The 16,887-nt window shown below is 40.3% G+C and overlaps 1 protein-coding gene across 10 annotated transcripts in view; it reads right to left on the bottom strand.

Annotated features, from left to right (window-relative positions):
• The window catches only part of SYNE2 (spectrin repeat containing nuclear envelope protein 2), a 341,983-nt gene that overhangs the window by 188,898 nt on the left and 136,198 nt on the right, over positions 1–16,887 (bottom strand). For all 10 annotated transcript variants that reach the window (XM_082616958.1, XM_082616964.1, XM_082616965.1 and 7 more), the window contains exons 24-30: positions 9,896–10,107; positions 9,659–9,749; positions 8,713–8,831; positions 8,087–8,213; positions 4,911–5,068; positions 3,938–4,085; positions 2,413–3,023 (exon numbers count right to left, since the gene is read on the bottom strand). In XM_082616958.1, the coding sequence (XP_082473084.1) occupies positions 2,413–3,023; positions 3,938–4,085; positions 4,911–5,068; positions 8,087–8,213; positions 8,713–8,831; positions 9,659–9,749; positions 9,896–10,107 (1,466 nt within the window). The remainder of the gene's footprint in view (positions 1–2,412; positions 3,024–3,937; positions 4,086–4,910; positions 5,069–8,086; positions 8,214–8,712; positions 8,832–9,658; positions 9,750–9,895; positions 10,108–16,887) is intronic.

Below are 16,887 nucleotides of genomic sequence, written 5' to 3'. Positions count from 1 at the left end.
TAAGGCTCTCACTCCCTCCACTCCTCCAAGACTGCTCGTCAAGATCCCCAGTAACCTCCACATTGCTAATCCATGTCCCAATCTGCATCTTCACCTTCCTTCAATAGTCGGCAGCATGTGACAAAGGTGATCACTTCTCCTCATCGAAAAGCCTTCTCACTTGACCCCCAGGACGCTCCTGATTTTCTTCCTATGATACTGGCCACTCAGTATCTTTGACTGGTTCCCTGTCATCTCCCTGACCTCTTAACATGGAGTGCCCCAGAGTACACAGCATGGCAATCTTATCCATCTCATGGCTTTAAACAGCATTCTAAAATGTTGATGACTCTCAGATGTATACCTCGCCCAGACCTCTCTCCTGACATCTGATGCCACCTCTTTTTAACAGTCTTATTGATAGTGCTACTTGAACATTCAATAAATATTTTGAACCTATTGTGTCTAAAACTGAGCGCACCTGATCTTTCATTCAATGCCTGATAAACTTGTCTTCATCAGCCCAGTTAACGGTAACTCCAGTCTTTCTTTTACACCCCGTGTCCAATGTGTCAACAAACCCTGTGGACTCTACTTTCAAAATACATACAGAATCTTAATATTTTTTGCCACCTCACCACTGTTTGTGCCACCATCATTCCTCACCTGGATTACTGCTATAGGTCAAACTAGACTTCCTGAGTCTTCCCTTGACTCTTAGAGTCTATTCTCAATACACCAGCCTGTTACAATGGAGTCCAAATCATTTCCCTCTGCTCAGAAGACTCCAATGACTTCCCATGTCACTCAACAAAGAAACCAAAGTCAACACATGGCCCACAGGTTCCTACAGGAGCTAAGCTCCATCTTGCCCATGACCCCTGTGACCCCCTCCCTGCTAACCTGCTCACCTCCTCACCTCTCCTCAAACATGCCAGGCCCAGTCCCTATAGCCCCTCAGCCTGGGAGGCTCTTCCTCCAAGTTGTCACTTGGATTGTTGCTCATCCCATCTGGCTCACACATCACCTTCTCTGTAAAACTGTGCCTGCTGACCCTGTGTGAATTGTAACCACCTCCTTCTCTACTTACTCTTTCTCCATGGTCTTTATCACCATCAAACCTACTGCATATCTTCCTCGTCCCACTAGATAATAAGCTCTACCAAGGGCAAGAATTTTTGTCTGTTTTGTTAACTGCTGTATCCCCAGGACCTAAAACAGTGCCTGGCTTATGCTATTAGTAACTCAATTAAATATCAAAGCAATTTACTATCTATCGAAGTATAGTTTTCATTTATAAATTAATAAGTTAATTTACTACTAATTATTTATAAATCTATAATAAATGCATTAACAATCAAATTAATAACTAAACCAGTTCCACACCTCAGAAAGAACTGGAGCACTGTTGAAATGGAAGTCTCATTGAGACGGAGGGCTCAGGGAAATTTCAGAGGGAAGAGCTTAATCAGCTAAACAGCCTCAAGAGAGCATTGAGCCTGAGGGATTAGAAGTGGGCAGAAGAAGAGACGAAAAGTGGGTGAGATTTAGAAGGGGGATGGGGGCTCACAAAAGTGACTCTTTTGCTAACTCTTTTTTTTTTATTTTTTTTATTTTTATTTTTTATTAGTTTCTGCTTTATAACAAAGTGAATCAGTCATACATATACATCTGTTCCCACATCCCTTCCCTTTTGCTAACTCTTGCTAACATTTTCATTTTCAGGACCTGGAGGCTGACGCTGAATGCCAGAATGACAATAGCAGCACTCCTAGAGATGGCTGTGAACCTCAGGTAACCCCAGTTCTGCTGAGTCGCCAGAATCAACACTAACCTAAATCTACCTCTTAAACTCAGCCCTCATCTAATCCTGCCGGGAGGAGGGGAGAGGACCAAATAATGAAGGAAGAAGTAGGGACGAGGCGTGGTATGTGCATCTTCCACCACTTGTTCTCTATTATCAAATGTGTAGAGTTTCCCAGGTTTTCCCCCATCAGGAGAACTCCATAATAAATAAACAGCATAAATAAATAAAATAAATTTAAATAAAATAAATAAATTTTATTTATTATTTATTTATTTTATTTATTATTTATAAAATAAATAAAGAAATAAATTAAATAAATAAACAGCAGCAAAGAGACTTTGAAGCAACTCATGGACTTCACACATATCTTATTGTACTCTTCCTCTGTCCATAAGAATGAAAACTTTAAAGGAAAAAATTATATAACACTTTGTAAAGGCACAATCTCAACAAAAAGAAAGCTTGCTTGAAAAAGCCTACAAAAAAGAATGCTGAACCCTGAATAGAGGGAGATGGAACAGAAGTAGGAAGACACAGGAAGCATTTGTTTCACCTAACAGATATTTGGGAAAGGAAAAAACAGAAAATCGTCATCTTGCATGGAAATGGACGAAAACGATACCTACCGTTGTTTTACAGCTGGAACGGTCGGATCTTTCAGGCCTATTTTGCTGATTTGATTGTGTACATCTTGAATATTTTTCAGGAGTTCATTATTTTTGAAAATACAAGTCTCTAATAATTCATCTTCTTCCATGAGTTCCTCCTGTCTGCCAGAGCCATGAGTCTCAGATAAGCTTCTGGACAAAGCATTCAGAAGTTTTTCACAGGAGGTGTTTTCACCCCATTCAGCATCTTTAATGCTTATACCGAGCACCTTCAAACGTTCGTCCAAATGTCTGGCCTTGTCTTTCATCTGATGAATTCTTTCCTCTTTATTTTCCACCGTCAACGTATTTCCTGGTACTACCCGTGAACCTGAGGCTGAAAGGTCTATAAGAAGCTCACCAGAGAGTTCAGCTGCTCTCAGAGAAGCCAAAAAATCTTCCAGAGCTTTGAGGGCATCTTTACTCCTCTGGACTCTGTGGTTCATTTCTTCGAGTTGTGTTCTGTGTTTCAGGATAATATTCTGTGCTGCATGCAGGTCAAGCGGGTGTAATTCCTTTAATGCAAAGTTGCCTGACTGTTCCAAATGATTACATATTTCCATCTGTCTTACTATGGAATCTTGGATATTCTATAATAAAGGTAAGAAACGCTGTAAGACTGAGGCAGAAAAAAAAAAACTGCACAGCAGAAACTAACCTCAAATTATGTCACTAGATTTGATCTAGAAAACTGCTTCTCAGTCTAACCAAGGCTGACAGTTTTTTTGTTGTTTTTTTTTTTTTTTTTTTTTTTTTCTTTTTGCGGTATGCGGGCCTCTCACTGTTGTGGCCTCTCCCGTTGCGGAGCACAGGCTCCGGATGCGCAGGCCCAGCGGCCATGGCTCACGGGCCCAGCCGCTCCGCGGCATATGGGATCCTCCCAGACCGGGGCACGAACCCGTATCCCCTGCATCGGCAGGCGGACTCTCAACCACTGCGCCACCAGGGAGGCCCCAAGGCTGACAGTTTTGACAGAAGGAACACTTTAATTACAAATGATCAGATGGCCCAGCTGTTTCATTATCTGATACCCTTCCTGATATTTAAATCCCAAGAAGAAAAGAGGTATATAAATCTATTGATTCAATAAAAATAATTACAGGTTGAACTATTGAGACCTCTGTTTAAAATTTGAAAATAAAAAAATATTTTTAAGATGAGATTTGGAATAAGTAAACTGTAGAATATGACAATTTAAGCATCTTAGTACAGAGAGAAAATTAGGATTTCAGTCACTGGAGAAGGCATTCATAAGCAAGCCTTCATTTTTAATTCAAAGAAAATACGTCATCATTTACTCCATGGTACCTATTGATACTTTCAAATTGGCAAGGAATTAAAGAGTTGAGAAATAAATAACAAGTCTAAATTATTGAAGATTTTTCTGCCATGGCTTATATTTGAAATAAATACTATGGATGTATAATAAAAAAAATGCATAAATATGTATAAATCTCTAAAGAACTGTTTATTCTATAAATACACTGTGAGAATTTATATTTACCCTCAGGTTTCGATAAATTTCATCAGCATCAGTGAGATTAAATTCTTGAATGGCCATTTCACAGAGGAGCAGGTCTGAGTCACAGAGAAGGAGAAACTCCTTCTCCACAGGTAACAAAATATGCAGCGCAGTCTCCAAAGACTCCACTCTGGGTGAAAAATAAATCAGACATGAGGGGAAAGCACAGCAGAAAGATATCTTATAAAACATTTAATATTAATGCCATTATTTAACCAAGAACAGAAAATAATTATTCAATAAAAATACATACAATGATATGTATAGATCATCACATTAAAACCCAAACCCAGTGATCCACAATGGCAAAGAATGAGTTGTTTGCTATATCCAAGTACTCTCGATAATTTAACTGATACTGCGCTAAATGGAAAACTGTTGTAAAGCATACTAAGCCTTTCTCTCTCTTTTGAAATACAAAATACTAAATGTAATTGAACCTTGCCTTGATGACAAAGAAATTCATTATGCATACTAATTATTTTATTAGTGGAAATATACTAGGATTCAAAGTCTAGGCCAATAGTAAGTTGAAATGTGTGACCCTGGATAAATAACATATAGATTCTGAGCCTCAGTTCCCTCCTATGTAAAATGGGGAGATGTGCTGGGGGTACACATCCTATGGAAAGGGATAACAATAGCACTCTCATTCTAAAAATGAGGAAATCAAGGCCCAGAGAAGTTACGTGACGTGGCTAAATTCAGGCTCAAGGGCAGACAGTGGGAAGAGCACGGCCTTTGGAACTCAACAGACTTTAAGTTCCACTTAAGTCTCTGGCCAGTAGTGTGGCTTGGTTATGTGATTTAACCTCCCCCAGCAGCAGTTTCCTCATCAGCTTCTCTTATGGTTGTTGTGACAACTAAATAAAATAACATACTTAGTATAATATTAGCCTCTCTTAAAATGTAGTAAATTTAGTAAACTCATGGTTAATAGATCCCAGAATTATACCTGGTATTAAGAGTCATCTGAAGCTCTCTTTCTTTCTCCTTTAATTTATCTCTTGCCTTAACTAGGAAAGGCTTCCTAATGTCACTTTCCAGCTCTTCTAACTTCAGTGAAGTGACTTCAAACTCTTTCCAGCAAGCTTCAGTTTCATTTTTTAAGACCTGGATGAAACATGTAAATTAATTTTTCAATGAATGGGTTAATAGGCACAATTATTCTGTTCTTACAAAATGAGACATTTACAATTGTGGGCACAAACACAAAGTTTCACATGAAAATACATTTGAAAAGATATTTTACAAGTAAACTGTCCTTCAGAGAGCAATGCTATTAACTGTGCTCTCGGAGAATCCACTGAACGAAATCAAGGGAATCAGCAACATGGTTTTCAAAGGAATCCAAATGCCCTTCCCTGAAGTTAGATACACAGAATACAATTCAGAAAGATACACAGAGAAATAAGAACATATTCTATTAGATATTCTATTTTCTCTAGTCTTTTTTTCTCCTTAAACTAAAATTGCAATGAACCAAAATCATTTCTATCAAATGAGGAGTAAAATTAATTTATGATTTATAGTTAAACATCTAAAATTCTATACTATTCGAACTCCTTATCTTGGTTCTTTTTTTTAAAAAAAGGCACTGCTATAGAATCTGAGTGCTCATCAGTATAATTTGTTCTTCACTTTCCCCAAGGATTCGTATAGTTTTTCTAACCAACTTATTATTCAGTCACAGGAGTAAGGTCTCAAGACAGCCTTTTTTTTTTTTTTTTTTTTACATCTTTATTGGAGTATAATTGCTTAACAATGGTGTGTTAGTTTCTGCTTTATAACAAAATGAATCAGTTATACATATACATATGTTCCCATATCCCCTCCCTCTTGCATCTCTATCCCACCCCCCCCCCAGGCGGTCACAAAGCACCGAGCTGATCTCCCTGTGCTATGCAGCTGCTTCCCACTAGCTATCTACCTTACGTTTGGTAGTGTATATATGTCCATGCCTCTCTTTCGCTTTGTCACGGCTTATCCTTCCCCCTCCCCATATCCTCAAGTCCATTCTCTAGTAAGTCTGTATCTTTATTCCTGTCTTACCCCTAGGTTTTTCATGACATTTTTTTCTTCTTAAATTCCATATATATGTGTTAGCATACGGTGTTTGTCTTTCTCTTTCTGACTTACTTCACTCTGTATGACAGACTCTAAGTCTATCCACCTCATTACAAATAGCTCAATTTCATTTCGTTTTATGGCTGAGTAATATTCCATTGTATATATGTGCCACATCTTCTTTATCCATTCATCCGGTGATGGACACTTAGGTTGTTTCCATCTCTGGGCTATTGTAAATAGGGCTGCTATGAAGATTTTGGTACATGACTCTTTTTGAATTATGGTTTTCTCAGGGTATATGCCCAGTAGTGGGATTGCTGGGTCATATGGTAGTTCTATTTGTAGTTTTTTAAGGAACCCCTCCATACTGTTCTCCATAGTGGCTGTACCAATTCACATTCCCACCAGCAGTGCGAGAGTGTTCCCTTTTCTCCACACCCTCTCCAGCATTTATTGTTTCTAGATTTCTTGATGATGGCCATTCTGACTGGTGTGAGATGATATCTCATTGTAGTTTTGATTTGCATTTCTCTAATGATTAATGATGTTGGGCATTCTTTCATGTGTCTGTTGGCAGTCTGTATATCTTCTTTGGAGAAATGTCTCTTTAGGTCTTCTGCCCATTTTAGGATTGGGTTGTTTGTTTTTTTGTTATTGGGCTGCATGAGCTGCTTATAAATTTTGGAGATTAATCCTTTGTCAGTTGCTTCATTAGCAAATATTTTCTCCCATTCTGAGGGTTGTCTTTTGGTCTTGTGTATGGTTTCCTTTGCTGTGCAAAAGCTTTTAAGTTTCATTAGGTCCCATTTGTTTATTTTTGTCTTTATTTCCATTTCTCTAGGAGGTGGGTCCAAAAGGATCTTGCTGTGATTTATGTCATAGAGTGTTCTGCCTATGTTTTCCTCTAAGAGTTTGATAGTTTCTGGCCTTACATTTAGGTCTTTAATCCATTTTGAGCTTATTTTTGTGTATGGTGTTAGGGAGTGATCTAATCTCATACTTTTACATGGCCCTGTCCAGTTTTCCCAGCACCACTTATTGAAGAGGCTGTCCTTTCTCCACTGTATATTCCTGCCTCCTTTATCAAAGATAAGGTGACCATATGTGCGTGGGTTTATCTCTGGGCTTTCTATCCTGTGCCATTGATCTATCTTTCTGTTTTTGTGCCAGTACCATACTACAAGACAGCTTCTTAATTGTGATGAAAACGTGCTACACCCACTACTTGAACAACAGAGATTTTAACACATGAATTTTGCTTATTCAGATGGAAAATAGAGAAGAGCCATTTGGTAGAGTGTGACTCAGGAACTGGCATCATGAAAGGAAGATAACTAGAAAATATGAGAGGGCATTGTAGGAAGCACCCATGACCTTTTCTCCACCTGATGGGCTTTCTGTAAGGGTTCACTCTAATGCACATCCAAGCATATGAGGGTGTTGCACTGCAATGCACAGATTATCTTCAAAATAAGGAAGATACTTATTTGTAGAACTTAACGATTGGTGTGCCCATTACTAGATTGTTTTTTCTGCAGCTCCTGAGTCAAATGCAGGACTCCCTCTGACGGCTCTCCACAAGATCATCCATCACGTACTGAGAAAACTCCCTCCATGACCTCCCCCTTTCTTATTACCCAACATCAGACAGATAATGTGACGATTTGGTTAAGATGATAGATGACTGAAACAAAAATTCAGAGTCACTGGTTTTTCACATATTGTTAATTTTGGAGCAAACCAGAAGCTGGGTTGGCTGAAATCACCTTCAAACACATTGCTTCAACCAATTCATCTGAAGCCTTCATCCCCATCCCAAACACAATCTAAACTTCTGCAAGCCACAATATGTAGAATATCAAATTAGAGCATGAGCAATAAATTAGCACCCCGAACAAACTCCTTCCTGGGTTTGGGTGTCTTCCTGAAATCCGGTGACAGAGAGTTCCTTAGAAACATCTAGCGTATGTGACCACAACAAAAATGGTGAAGTCTATACTTATGGCGGTATTATTTTCTAATAAAAGATAAAACTCCTCTAGTAATATTTTCAGTATTTACCTGTAGATCTGTCAGTTTATCCTGTAGACAAACACTACTCCTTTCCTTGTCACTAGAGAAATCAGAAATAATCCTGACAATGTTGTTTTGCAGGTGTAGTTCAAGATTGTCTCTGTGTGTATCATACCTGGAAAAAAATTAAATGCAATGTTACTTAATTTTAAAAATAAGACTAAAAAATTTTTTTTTAATTACTGTCAATTGTCCATGAGGAAATCCCAGAGAATTTCTGCTTAAGTTACTGGATCACAAGCAAAAATTATGACTAAAGGAAAATAAAAACTTACTTATTAAAGTATAACATTTGCACTGATGGAAGATTTTTGCTGGATTTTCTAGTTGTTTAAAAGAGTTTACCTCTCCTTAACATATACACAATACTATACATAAAATAGATAACCAGCAAGGACCTACTGTATAGCACAGAGAACTATACTCAATATTTTGTAATAATCTATAAGGGAATAGAATCTGAAAAAGGATATACAAACATACATCATATATATAAACATATATATGTGTGTGTGTACGTATAACTGAATCACCTTGCTGTACACCTGAAACTAACACAACATTGTAAATCAACTGTATGTCAATAAAAATAATTTTTTTTAAAAAGAGTTTACCTCTCTAGTAAACTATTTATAGATGCACTGTGATCCTTTTCATATTTCTCCATAACACTTTCCTCCTGTTGAGGCTTTAACTTGGATTCCAGGCTAACATCCTTAATCGATTCCATTGCCTAAGCAAAAATGCAAAATAGTAAACATATTATATTGAATATACTTAATTGTCTGGAAAGGACAAACATTTTGGATAAAAAGGGATATCACTGATTCTTTATACCCCAAACCAAGAGATAATACAATTTATTTAAAGTTTCTCAGCTCAGAGAAAGGTCTTTCCATAGGACAGAGATTTATTAGACTGATTCTCACCTTCTAATTGGTATGTCAGCAGGATAAAGGAGTTCTCCCAGCCCCTAAGTGCTGTTTCTGCCTGTGACCACATAGCCATGGTCCAAGGCAGACAGAAGCCTAGCATGCAGGTACAGACCTCTGAAAAAAAAATACACCTTGCTCCTTCCCTACCCCTTCTGACAGGCAGTCTGGGCTGTGATATACAGCAAATCCCCACACTCTTAGAATTTAACAATTTAGAAAATCCAATTCCCAAGGAAATTAAAAGACATTATAATGAGAAAAAGACAAATGACAAATGAACTAGTTCATCTCAATGACACTGAAGCATCTGTGCAGTTGAAGCTCAGCCTCTTGTGCTCTCAATAGTAACACGCAGACAGCGTGTATTCATAATGGTTCAAAATGGTGTCTTTTGGAAAGAACTGTTGGTATCCTCAGAGGAAGATTAAGTTATGCTTGCCATAGCTTTGCTCTGTTGTATTCTAATTCTCTGAAAAGCAATCTTCCTTATATTACTTGAGTGGGAATTCTCAGCTGATGGAAACAATCAGATAATTAAATGCAACACTCAATGAGAAGTGGATTATTGTACACCTGGCTTTTTTCATTGGGTTTACTTCTAAAATAAATTATCCAAATTTAACACCTTTTCAGCTGATGGCTGACTGTCTAATTTTGCAGATGGCACCTCGCTGAGGGCGTTCCTTCCTCCATTCTCAGATGTGTCTGCAGGACCCCTAGGAAGGAATCAAAATTGCGTATTAAAATACAGGGAGAAAAACAAAGCCTAAAAGAGAATGAATAATACTCAGTGTCATTTAATTTCGAGACAGGGTTTATCTCATTTCTCCCTGACATGCAGCTATTCTCACGAGGCACTAACTTGTTTTTCGACGTGCCTCCCACAGTGGGTTGCAGTGTCATATGAATCTCAGAAGCACATTTCCGAAGCCTTTCTATCTTCTGTTCATAATCTTTGAGCGCTCTCCTCACTTCTTGTTGACTCTTCTGTGAAGTCAGCTCTTCACACAGCTCCCGCAGGACATCCATGTGGTGATCAAGCTGGTACAGGCTGCCTTCCTCCGAAAAGCAGGCCTGATTGAGGAAATAAAGCAGGAAATGTGTTTCAAATGAGCTTACATGATTAGTCCATGAGGATTAGAAACTAACAGATGTGTGTGACTTTAACAACACTTTCAACTGATACAGCCACGATGGAGAACAGTATGGAGGTTCCTTAAAAAACTAAAAGTAGAACTACCATACGACCCAGCAATCCCACTACTGGACATATACCCTGAGAAAACCATAATTCAAAAAGAGTCATGTAGGGGGGACCCTGGGAAGATAGCGGAAGAGTAAGACGCGGAGATCACCTTCCTCCCCACAGATACATCAGAAATTCATCTACACGTGGAACAACTCCTACAGAACACCTACTGAACGCTGACAGAAGACCTCAGACCCCCCAAAAGGCAATAAACTCTCCACATACCTGGGTAGGACAAAAGAAAAAAGAATAAACAGAGACAAAAGGATAAGGACGGGACCTGCACCAGTGGGAGGGAGCCGTGAAGGAGGAAAGGTTTCCACACACTACAAGCCCCTTCGCGGGCGGAGACTGCAGGTGGCGGAGGGGGAAAGCTTCGGAGTAGCGGAGGAGAGCACAGCAACAGGGGTGTGGAGGGCAAAGCGGAGAGATTCCGGCACAGAGGATCGGTGCCCTCAGGCACACACCAGACCGAGAGGCTTGTCTGCTCGGCCGCCGGCCGGGGCGGGCGGGGCTGGGAGCTGAGGCTCGGGTATCGGCTTTCAGTCGGAGCGCAGGGAGAGGACTGGGGCTGGCGGCAGGAAGAGAGCCTGAAGGGGTTAGTGCACCACGGATAGCCCGGAGGGAGTCCGGGGAAAGGGTATGGAGCTGCCGAAGAGGCAAGAGGCTTTTTCTTCCCTTTTGTTTCCTGGTGCTCGAGGAGAGGGCATTAAGAGGGCTGCTTTGGGAAGCGCCGGAGACGGGCGCGAGCCGCGGCTAAAGGCGCGGACCCCGGAGACGGGCGTGGGACGCTGGGGCTGCTGCTGCTGCCGCCAACGCGGGGCCTGTGTGCGAGCGCAGGTCACTGTCCACCCCGCCACTGCCGGGGTCCCGGAACCCGGAGACGGCTTTCCCGGGAAAGCGCACGGAGCGCCTCGGTCTGGTGCAACGTCACGCCGGCCTCTGCTGCCGCAGGCCCGCCCCACACTGCGCGCCCCTCCCTCCCCTCTGCCTGCGTGAGCCAGAGCCCCCGAATCACCGGCTCCTTTAAACCCGTCCTGTCTGAGCGAAGAACGGACGCCCTCCAGCGACCTACGCGCAGAGGCGGGGCCAGGTCCAAGGCTGAGACCTGGGAGCTATGAGAGCAGAGAAGAGACAGGGAAATCTCTCTGCGCAGCCTCGGAGGCAGCGGATTAAAGCTCCACGGTCCACTTGATGTGCCCTGCGTCTGTGGAGTGCATGAATGGACAGCGAATCATCCCAAATTGAGGAAGTAGACTCTGAGGACAAGATTTAAGACTTTCCCCCCTTTTCCTCTTTTTACAACGAATTATCCCAAATTAAGGAGGTGGACTTAGAGAGCAAGATTTCAGACTTCTCGCCCATTTCCTCTTTTTACAACGAAGTATCCCAAATTGAGGAGGTGGACTTGGAGAGCAAGATTTTTGATTTTTCCCCCTGCTCTCTTTTTGTGAATGTGTATGTGTATTCTTCCGTGTAAGATTCTCTCTGTATAGCTTTGCTTCCACCATATGTCCCAGGGTTCTATCTGTCCGTTTTTTTTTTTCAATAATTACTTTTTAATTTTAATAACGCTACTATATTTCATACTTTATTCTATTTTACTTTACCTGCTCTTTCTTTTTTTTTTTTACCTTCCCTTCCTCCCGCCCTCCCTTCGCCCCTCCTTTCCTTCTCTCTTTCGTTCCTTCCTCCCTCCCTTCTTCCTTACACTCTTTCTTTTTCTTTCCTTCCTCCCTCCCTCCTGTCTTTCTTTCCTTCCTCCCTCCCTCCCACCCCTCTTCCTTTCACTTTCTTTTTCTTTGCTTCCTCCCTCCCTCCCTCCTGTCTTTCTTTCTTTCTTTCTTTCCTCCCTCCCTCCCTCCTTTCTTTCCTTCTTCCTTCCTTCCTTTCTTTCCTTCTTCCTTTCTTTCTTCTACTAATTCTTTCTTTCTACTTTTTCTCCCTTTTATTCTGAGCCAGGTAGATAAAAGGCTCTTGGTGCTGCAGCCAGGAGTCAGTGCTGTGCCTCTGAAGTGGGAGAGCCAACTTCAGGACACGGGTCCACAAGAGACCTCCCAGCTCCACATAATATCAAGCAGTGAAAATCTCCCAGAGATCTCCATCTCAAAACCAGCACCCAGCTTCAGTCAACGACCAGCAAACTACAGTGCTGGTCACCCTATGCCAAGCAACTAGCAAGGCAGGAACACAACCCCACCCATTAACAGAGAGGCTGCCTAAAAACATAATAAGGCCACAGGCACCCCAAAACCCACCACCAGACGTGGACCTGTCCACCAGAAAGACAAGATCGAGCCTCAACCACCAGAACACAGGCACTAGTCCCCCCCACCAGGAAGCCTACACAACCTACTGAAACAACCTTAGCCACTGGGGACAGACACCAAAAACAACAGGAACTACGAATCTGCAGCCTGCAAAAAGGAGACCCCAAACACAGTAACATAAGCAAAATGAGAAGACAGAAAAACACACAGCAGGTGAAGGAGCAAGATAAAAACCTACCAGACCTAACAAATGAAGAGGTAATACGCAGTCTACCTGAAAAAGAATTCAGAATAATGATAGTAAAGCTGATCCAAGATTCTATTTCCCAGATCCAAAATCTTGGAAATAGAATAGACAAAATGCAAGAAACAGTTAACAAGGACCTAGAAGAACTAAAGATGAATCAAGCATCGATTAAAAACACAATAAATGAAATGAAAAATACTCTAGATGGGATCAATAGCAGAATAACTGAGGCAGAAGAACAGATAAGTGAGGTGGAAGATAAAATAGTGGAAATAACTGATGCAGAGCAAAATAAAGAAAAAAGAATAAAAAGAACAGAGGACAGTCTCAGAGGCCTCTGGGACAACATTAAACGCACCAACATTCGAATTATAGGGGTTACAGAAGAAGAAGAGAAAAAGAAAGGGACTGAGAAAATATTTGAAGAGATTATAGTTGAAAACTTCCCTAATATGGGAAAGGAAATAGTTAATCAAGTCCAGGAGGCACAGAGAGCCCCATACAGAATAAATCCAAGGAGAAATACGCCAAGACACATATTAATCAAACTGTCAAAAATTAAACACAAAGAAATCATATTAAAAGCAGCAAGAGAAAAAAAACAAATAACACACAAGGGAATCCCCATCAGGATAACAGCTGATCTCTCAGCAGAAACTCTACAAGCCAGAAGGGAGTGGCAGGACATAATTAAAGTGATGAAGGAGAGAAACCTGCAACCAAGATTACTCTACCCAGCAAGGATCTCATTCAGATTTGATGGAGAAATTAAAACCTTTACAGACAAGCAAAAGCTGAGAGAGTTCAGCACCACCAAACCAGCTTTACAACAAATGATAAAGGAAATTCTCTAGGCAAGAAACACAACAGAAGGAAAATACCTACAATAACGAACCCAAAGCAATTAAGGAAATGGGAATAGGAACATACATATCAATAATTACCTTAAATGTAAATGGACTAAATGCTCCCACCAAAAGACACAGATTGGCTGAATGGATACAAAAACAAGACCCATATATATGCTGTCTACAAGAGACCCACTTCAGACCTAGAGACACATACAGATTGAAAGTAAGGGGATGGAAAAAGATATTCCATGCAGATGGAAATCAAAAGAAAGCTGGAGTAGCAATTCTCATATCAGACAAAATAGACTTTAAAATAAAGACTATTAGAAGAGACAAAGAAGGACACTACATAATGATAAAGGGATCGATCCAAGAAGAAGATGTAACAATTGTAAATATTTATGCACCCTACATAGGAGCACCTCAATACATAAGGCAAATACTAACAGCCATAAAAGGGGAAATCGACAGTAACACAATCATAGTAGGGGACTTTAACACCCCACTTTCACCAATGGACAGATCATCCAAAATGAAAATAAATAAGGAAACACAAGCTTTAAATGATACATTAAACAAGATGGACTTAGGACATTCCATCCAAAAACAACAGAATACACATTTTTCTCAAGTGCTCATGGAACATTCTCCAGGATAGATCATATCTTGGGTCACAAATTAAGCCTTGGTAAATTTAAGAAAACTGAAATTGTATCAAGTATCTTTTCTGACCACAATGCTATGAGACTAGACATCAATTACAGGAAAAGATCTGTAAAAAATACAAACACATGGAGGCTAAACAATACACTACTCAATAACGAAGTGATCACTGAAGAAATCAAAGAGGAAATTAAAAAATATCTAGAAACAAATGACAATGGAGACACGATGACCCAAAACCTATGGGATGCAGCAAAAGCAGTTCTAAGGGGGAAGTTTATAGCAATACAATCCCACCTTAAGAAACAGGAAACATCTCGAGCAAACAACCTGACCCTGCACCTAAAGCAATTAGAGAAAGAAGAACAAAAACCCCCAAAGCTAGCAGAAGGAAAGAAATCATAAAGATCAGATCAGGGCTTCCCTGGTGGCGCAGTGGTTGAGAGTCCACCTGCCGATGCAGGGGACACGGGTTCGTGCCCCGGTCCGGGAAGATCCCACATGCCGCGGAGCGGCTGGGCCCGTGAGCCATGGCCGCTGAGCCTGCGCGTCCGGAGCCTGTGCTCCGCAACGGGAGAGGCCACAACAGTGAGAGGCCCGTATATCGCAAAAAAAAAAAAAAAAAAAAAGATCAGACCAGAAATAAATGAAAAAGAAATGAAGGAAACGATAGCAAAGATCAATAAAACTAAAAGCTGGTTCTTTGAGAAGATAAACAAAATAGACAAACCATTAGCCAGACTCATCAAGAAAAAAAGGGAGAAGACTCAAATCAATAGAATTAGAAATGAAAAAGGAGAAGTAACAACTGACACTGCAGAAATACAAAAGATCATGAGAGATTACTACAAGCAACTCTATGCCAATAAAATGGACAACCTGGAAGAAATGGACAAATTCTTAGAAATGCACAACCTGCCAAGACTGAATCAGGAAGAAATAGAAAATATGAATAGACCAATCACAAGCACTGAAATTGAAACTGTGATTAAAAATCTTCCAACAAACAAAAGCCCAGGACCAGATGGCTTCATAGGCGAATTCTATCAAACATTTAGAGAAGAGCTAACACCCATTCTTCTCAAACTCTTCCAAACAATTTCAGAGGAAGGAACACTCCCAAACTCATTCTACGAGGCCACCATCACCTTGATACCAAAACCAGGCAAGGATGTCACAAAGAAAGAAAACTACAGGCCAATATCACTGAGGAACATAGATGCAAAAATCCTCAACAAAATACTAGCAAACAGAATCCAACAGCACATTAAAAGGATCATACACCATGATCAAGTGGGGTTTATTCCAGGAATGCAAGGATTCTTCAATATACGCAAATCAATCGATGTGATACACCATATTAACAAGTTGAAGGAGAAAAACCATATGATCATCTCAATAGATGCAGAGAAAGCTTTCGACAAAATTCAACACCCATTTATGATAAAAACCCTGCAGAAAGTAGGCATAGAGGGAACTTTCCTCAACATAATAAAGGCCATATATGACAAACCCACAGCCAACATTGTCCTCAATGGTGAAAAACTGAAACCATTTCCACTAAGATCAGGAACAAGACAAGGCTGCCCACTCTTACCACTCTTATTCAACATAGTTTTGGAAGTTTTAGCCACAGCAATCAGAGAAGAAAAGGAAATAAAAGGAATCCAAATTGGAAAAGAAAAAGTAAAGCTGTCACTCTTTGCAGATGACATGATACTATACATAGAGAATCCTAAAGATGCTACCAGAAAACTACTAGAGCTAATCAATGAATTTGGTAAAGTAGCAGGATACAAAATTAATGCACAGAAATCTCTGGCATTCCTGTACACTAATGATGAAAAATCTGAAAATGAAATCAAGAAAACACTCCCATTTACCATTGCAACAAAAAGAATAAAATATCTAGGAATAAACCTACCTAAGGAGACAAAAGACCTGTATGCAGAAAATTATAAGAACTGATGAAAGAAATTAAAGATGATAAAAATAGATGGAGAGATATACCATACTCCTGGACTGGAAGAATCAATATTGTGAAAATGACTCTACTACCCAAAGCAATCTACAGATTCAATGCAATCCCTATCAAACTACCACTGGCATTTTTCACAGAACTAGAACAAAAAATTTCAAAATTTGTTTGGAAAAACAAAAGACCCCGAATAGCCAAAGCAATCTTGAGAACGAAAAATGGAGCTGGAGGAATCAGGCTCCCTGACTTCAGACTATACTACAAAGCTACAGTAATCAAGACAGTGTGGTACTGGCACAAAAACGGAAAGATAGATCAATGGAACAGGATAGAAAGCCGAGAGATAAACCCACGCACATATGGTCACCTTATCTTTGATAAAGGAGGCAGGAATGTACAGTGGAGAAAGGACAGCCTCTTCAATAAGTGGTGCTGGGAAAACTGGACAGGGCCATGTAAAAGTATGAGATTAGATCATTCCCTAACACCATACACAAAAATAAGCTCAAAATGGATTAAAGACCTAAATGTAAGGCCAGAAACTAGCAAACTCTTAGAGGAAAACATAGGCAGAACACTCTATGACATAAATCACA

The sequence above is a fragment of the Mesoplodon mirus genome (genome assembly GCF_964341445.2).
Source record: "Mesoplodon mirus genome assembly, chromosome: 4".
NCBI lineage: Eukaryota > Metazoa > Chordata > Mammalia > Artiodactyla > Ziphiidae > Mesoplodon > Mesoplodon mirus.
Note: the sequence above shows the minus strand (reverse complement) of the source record. Positions and strands in the feature narration are given on the sequence as shown.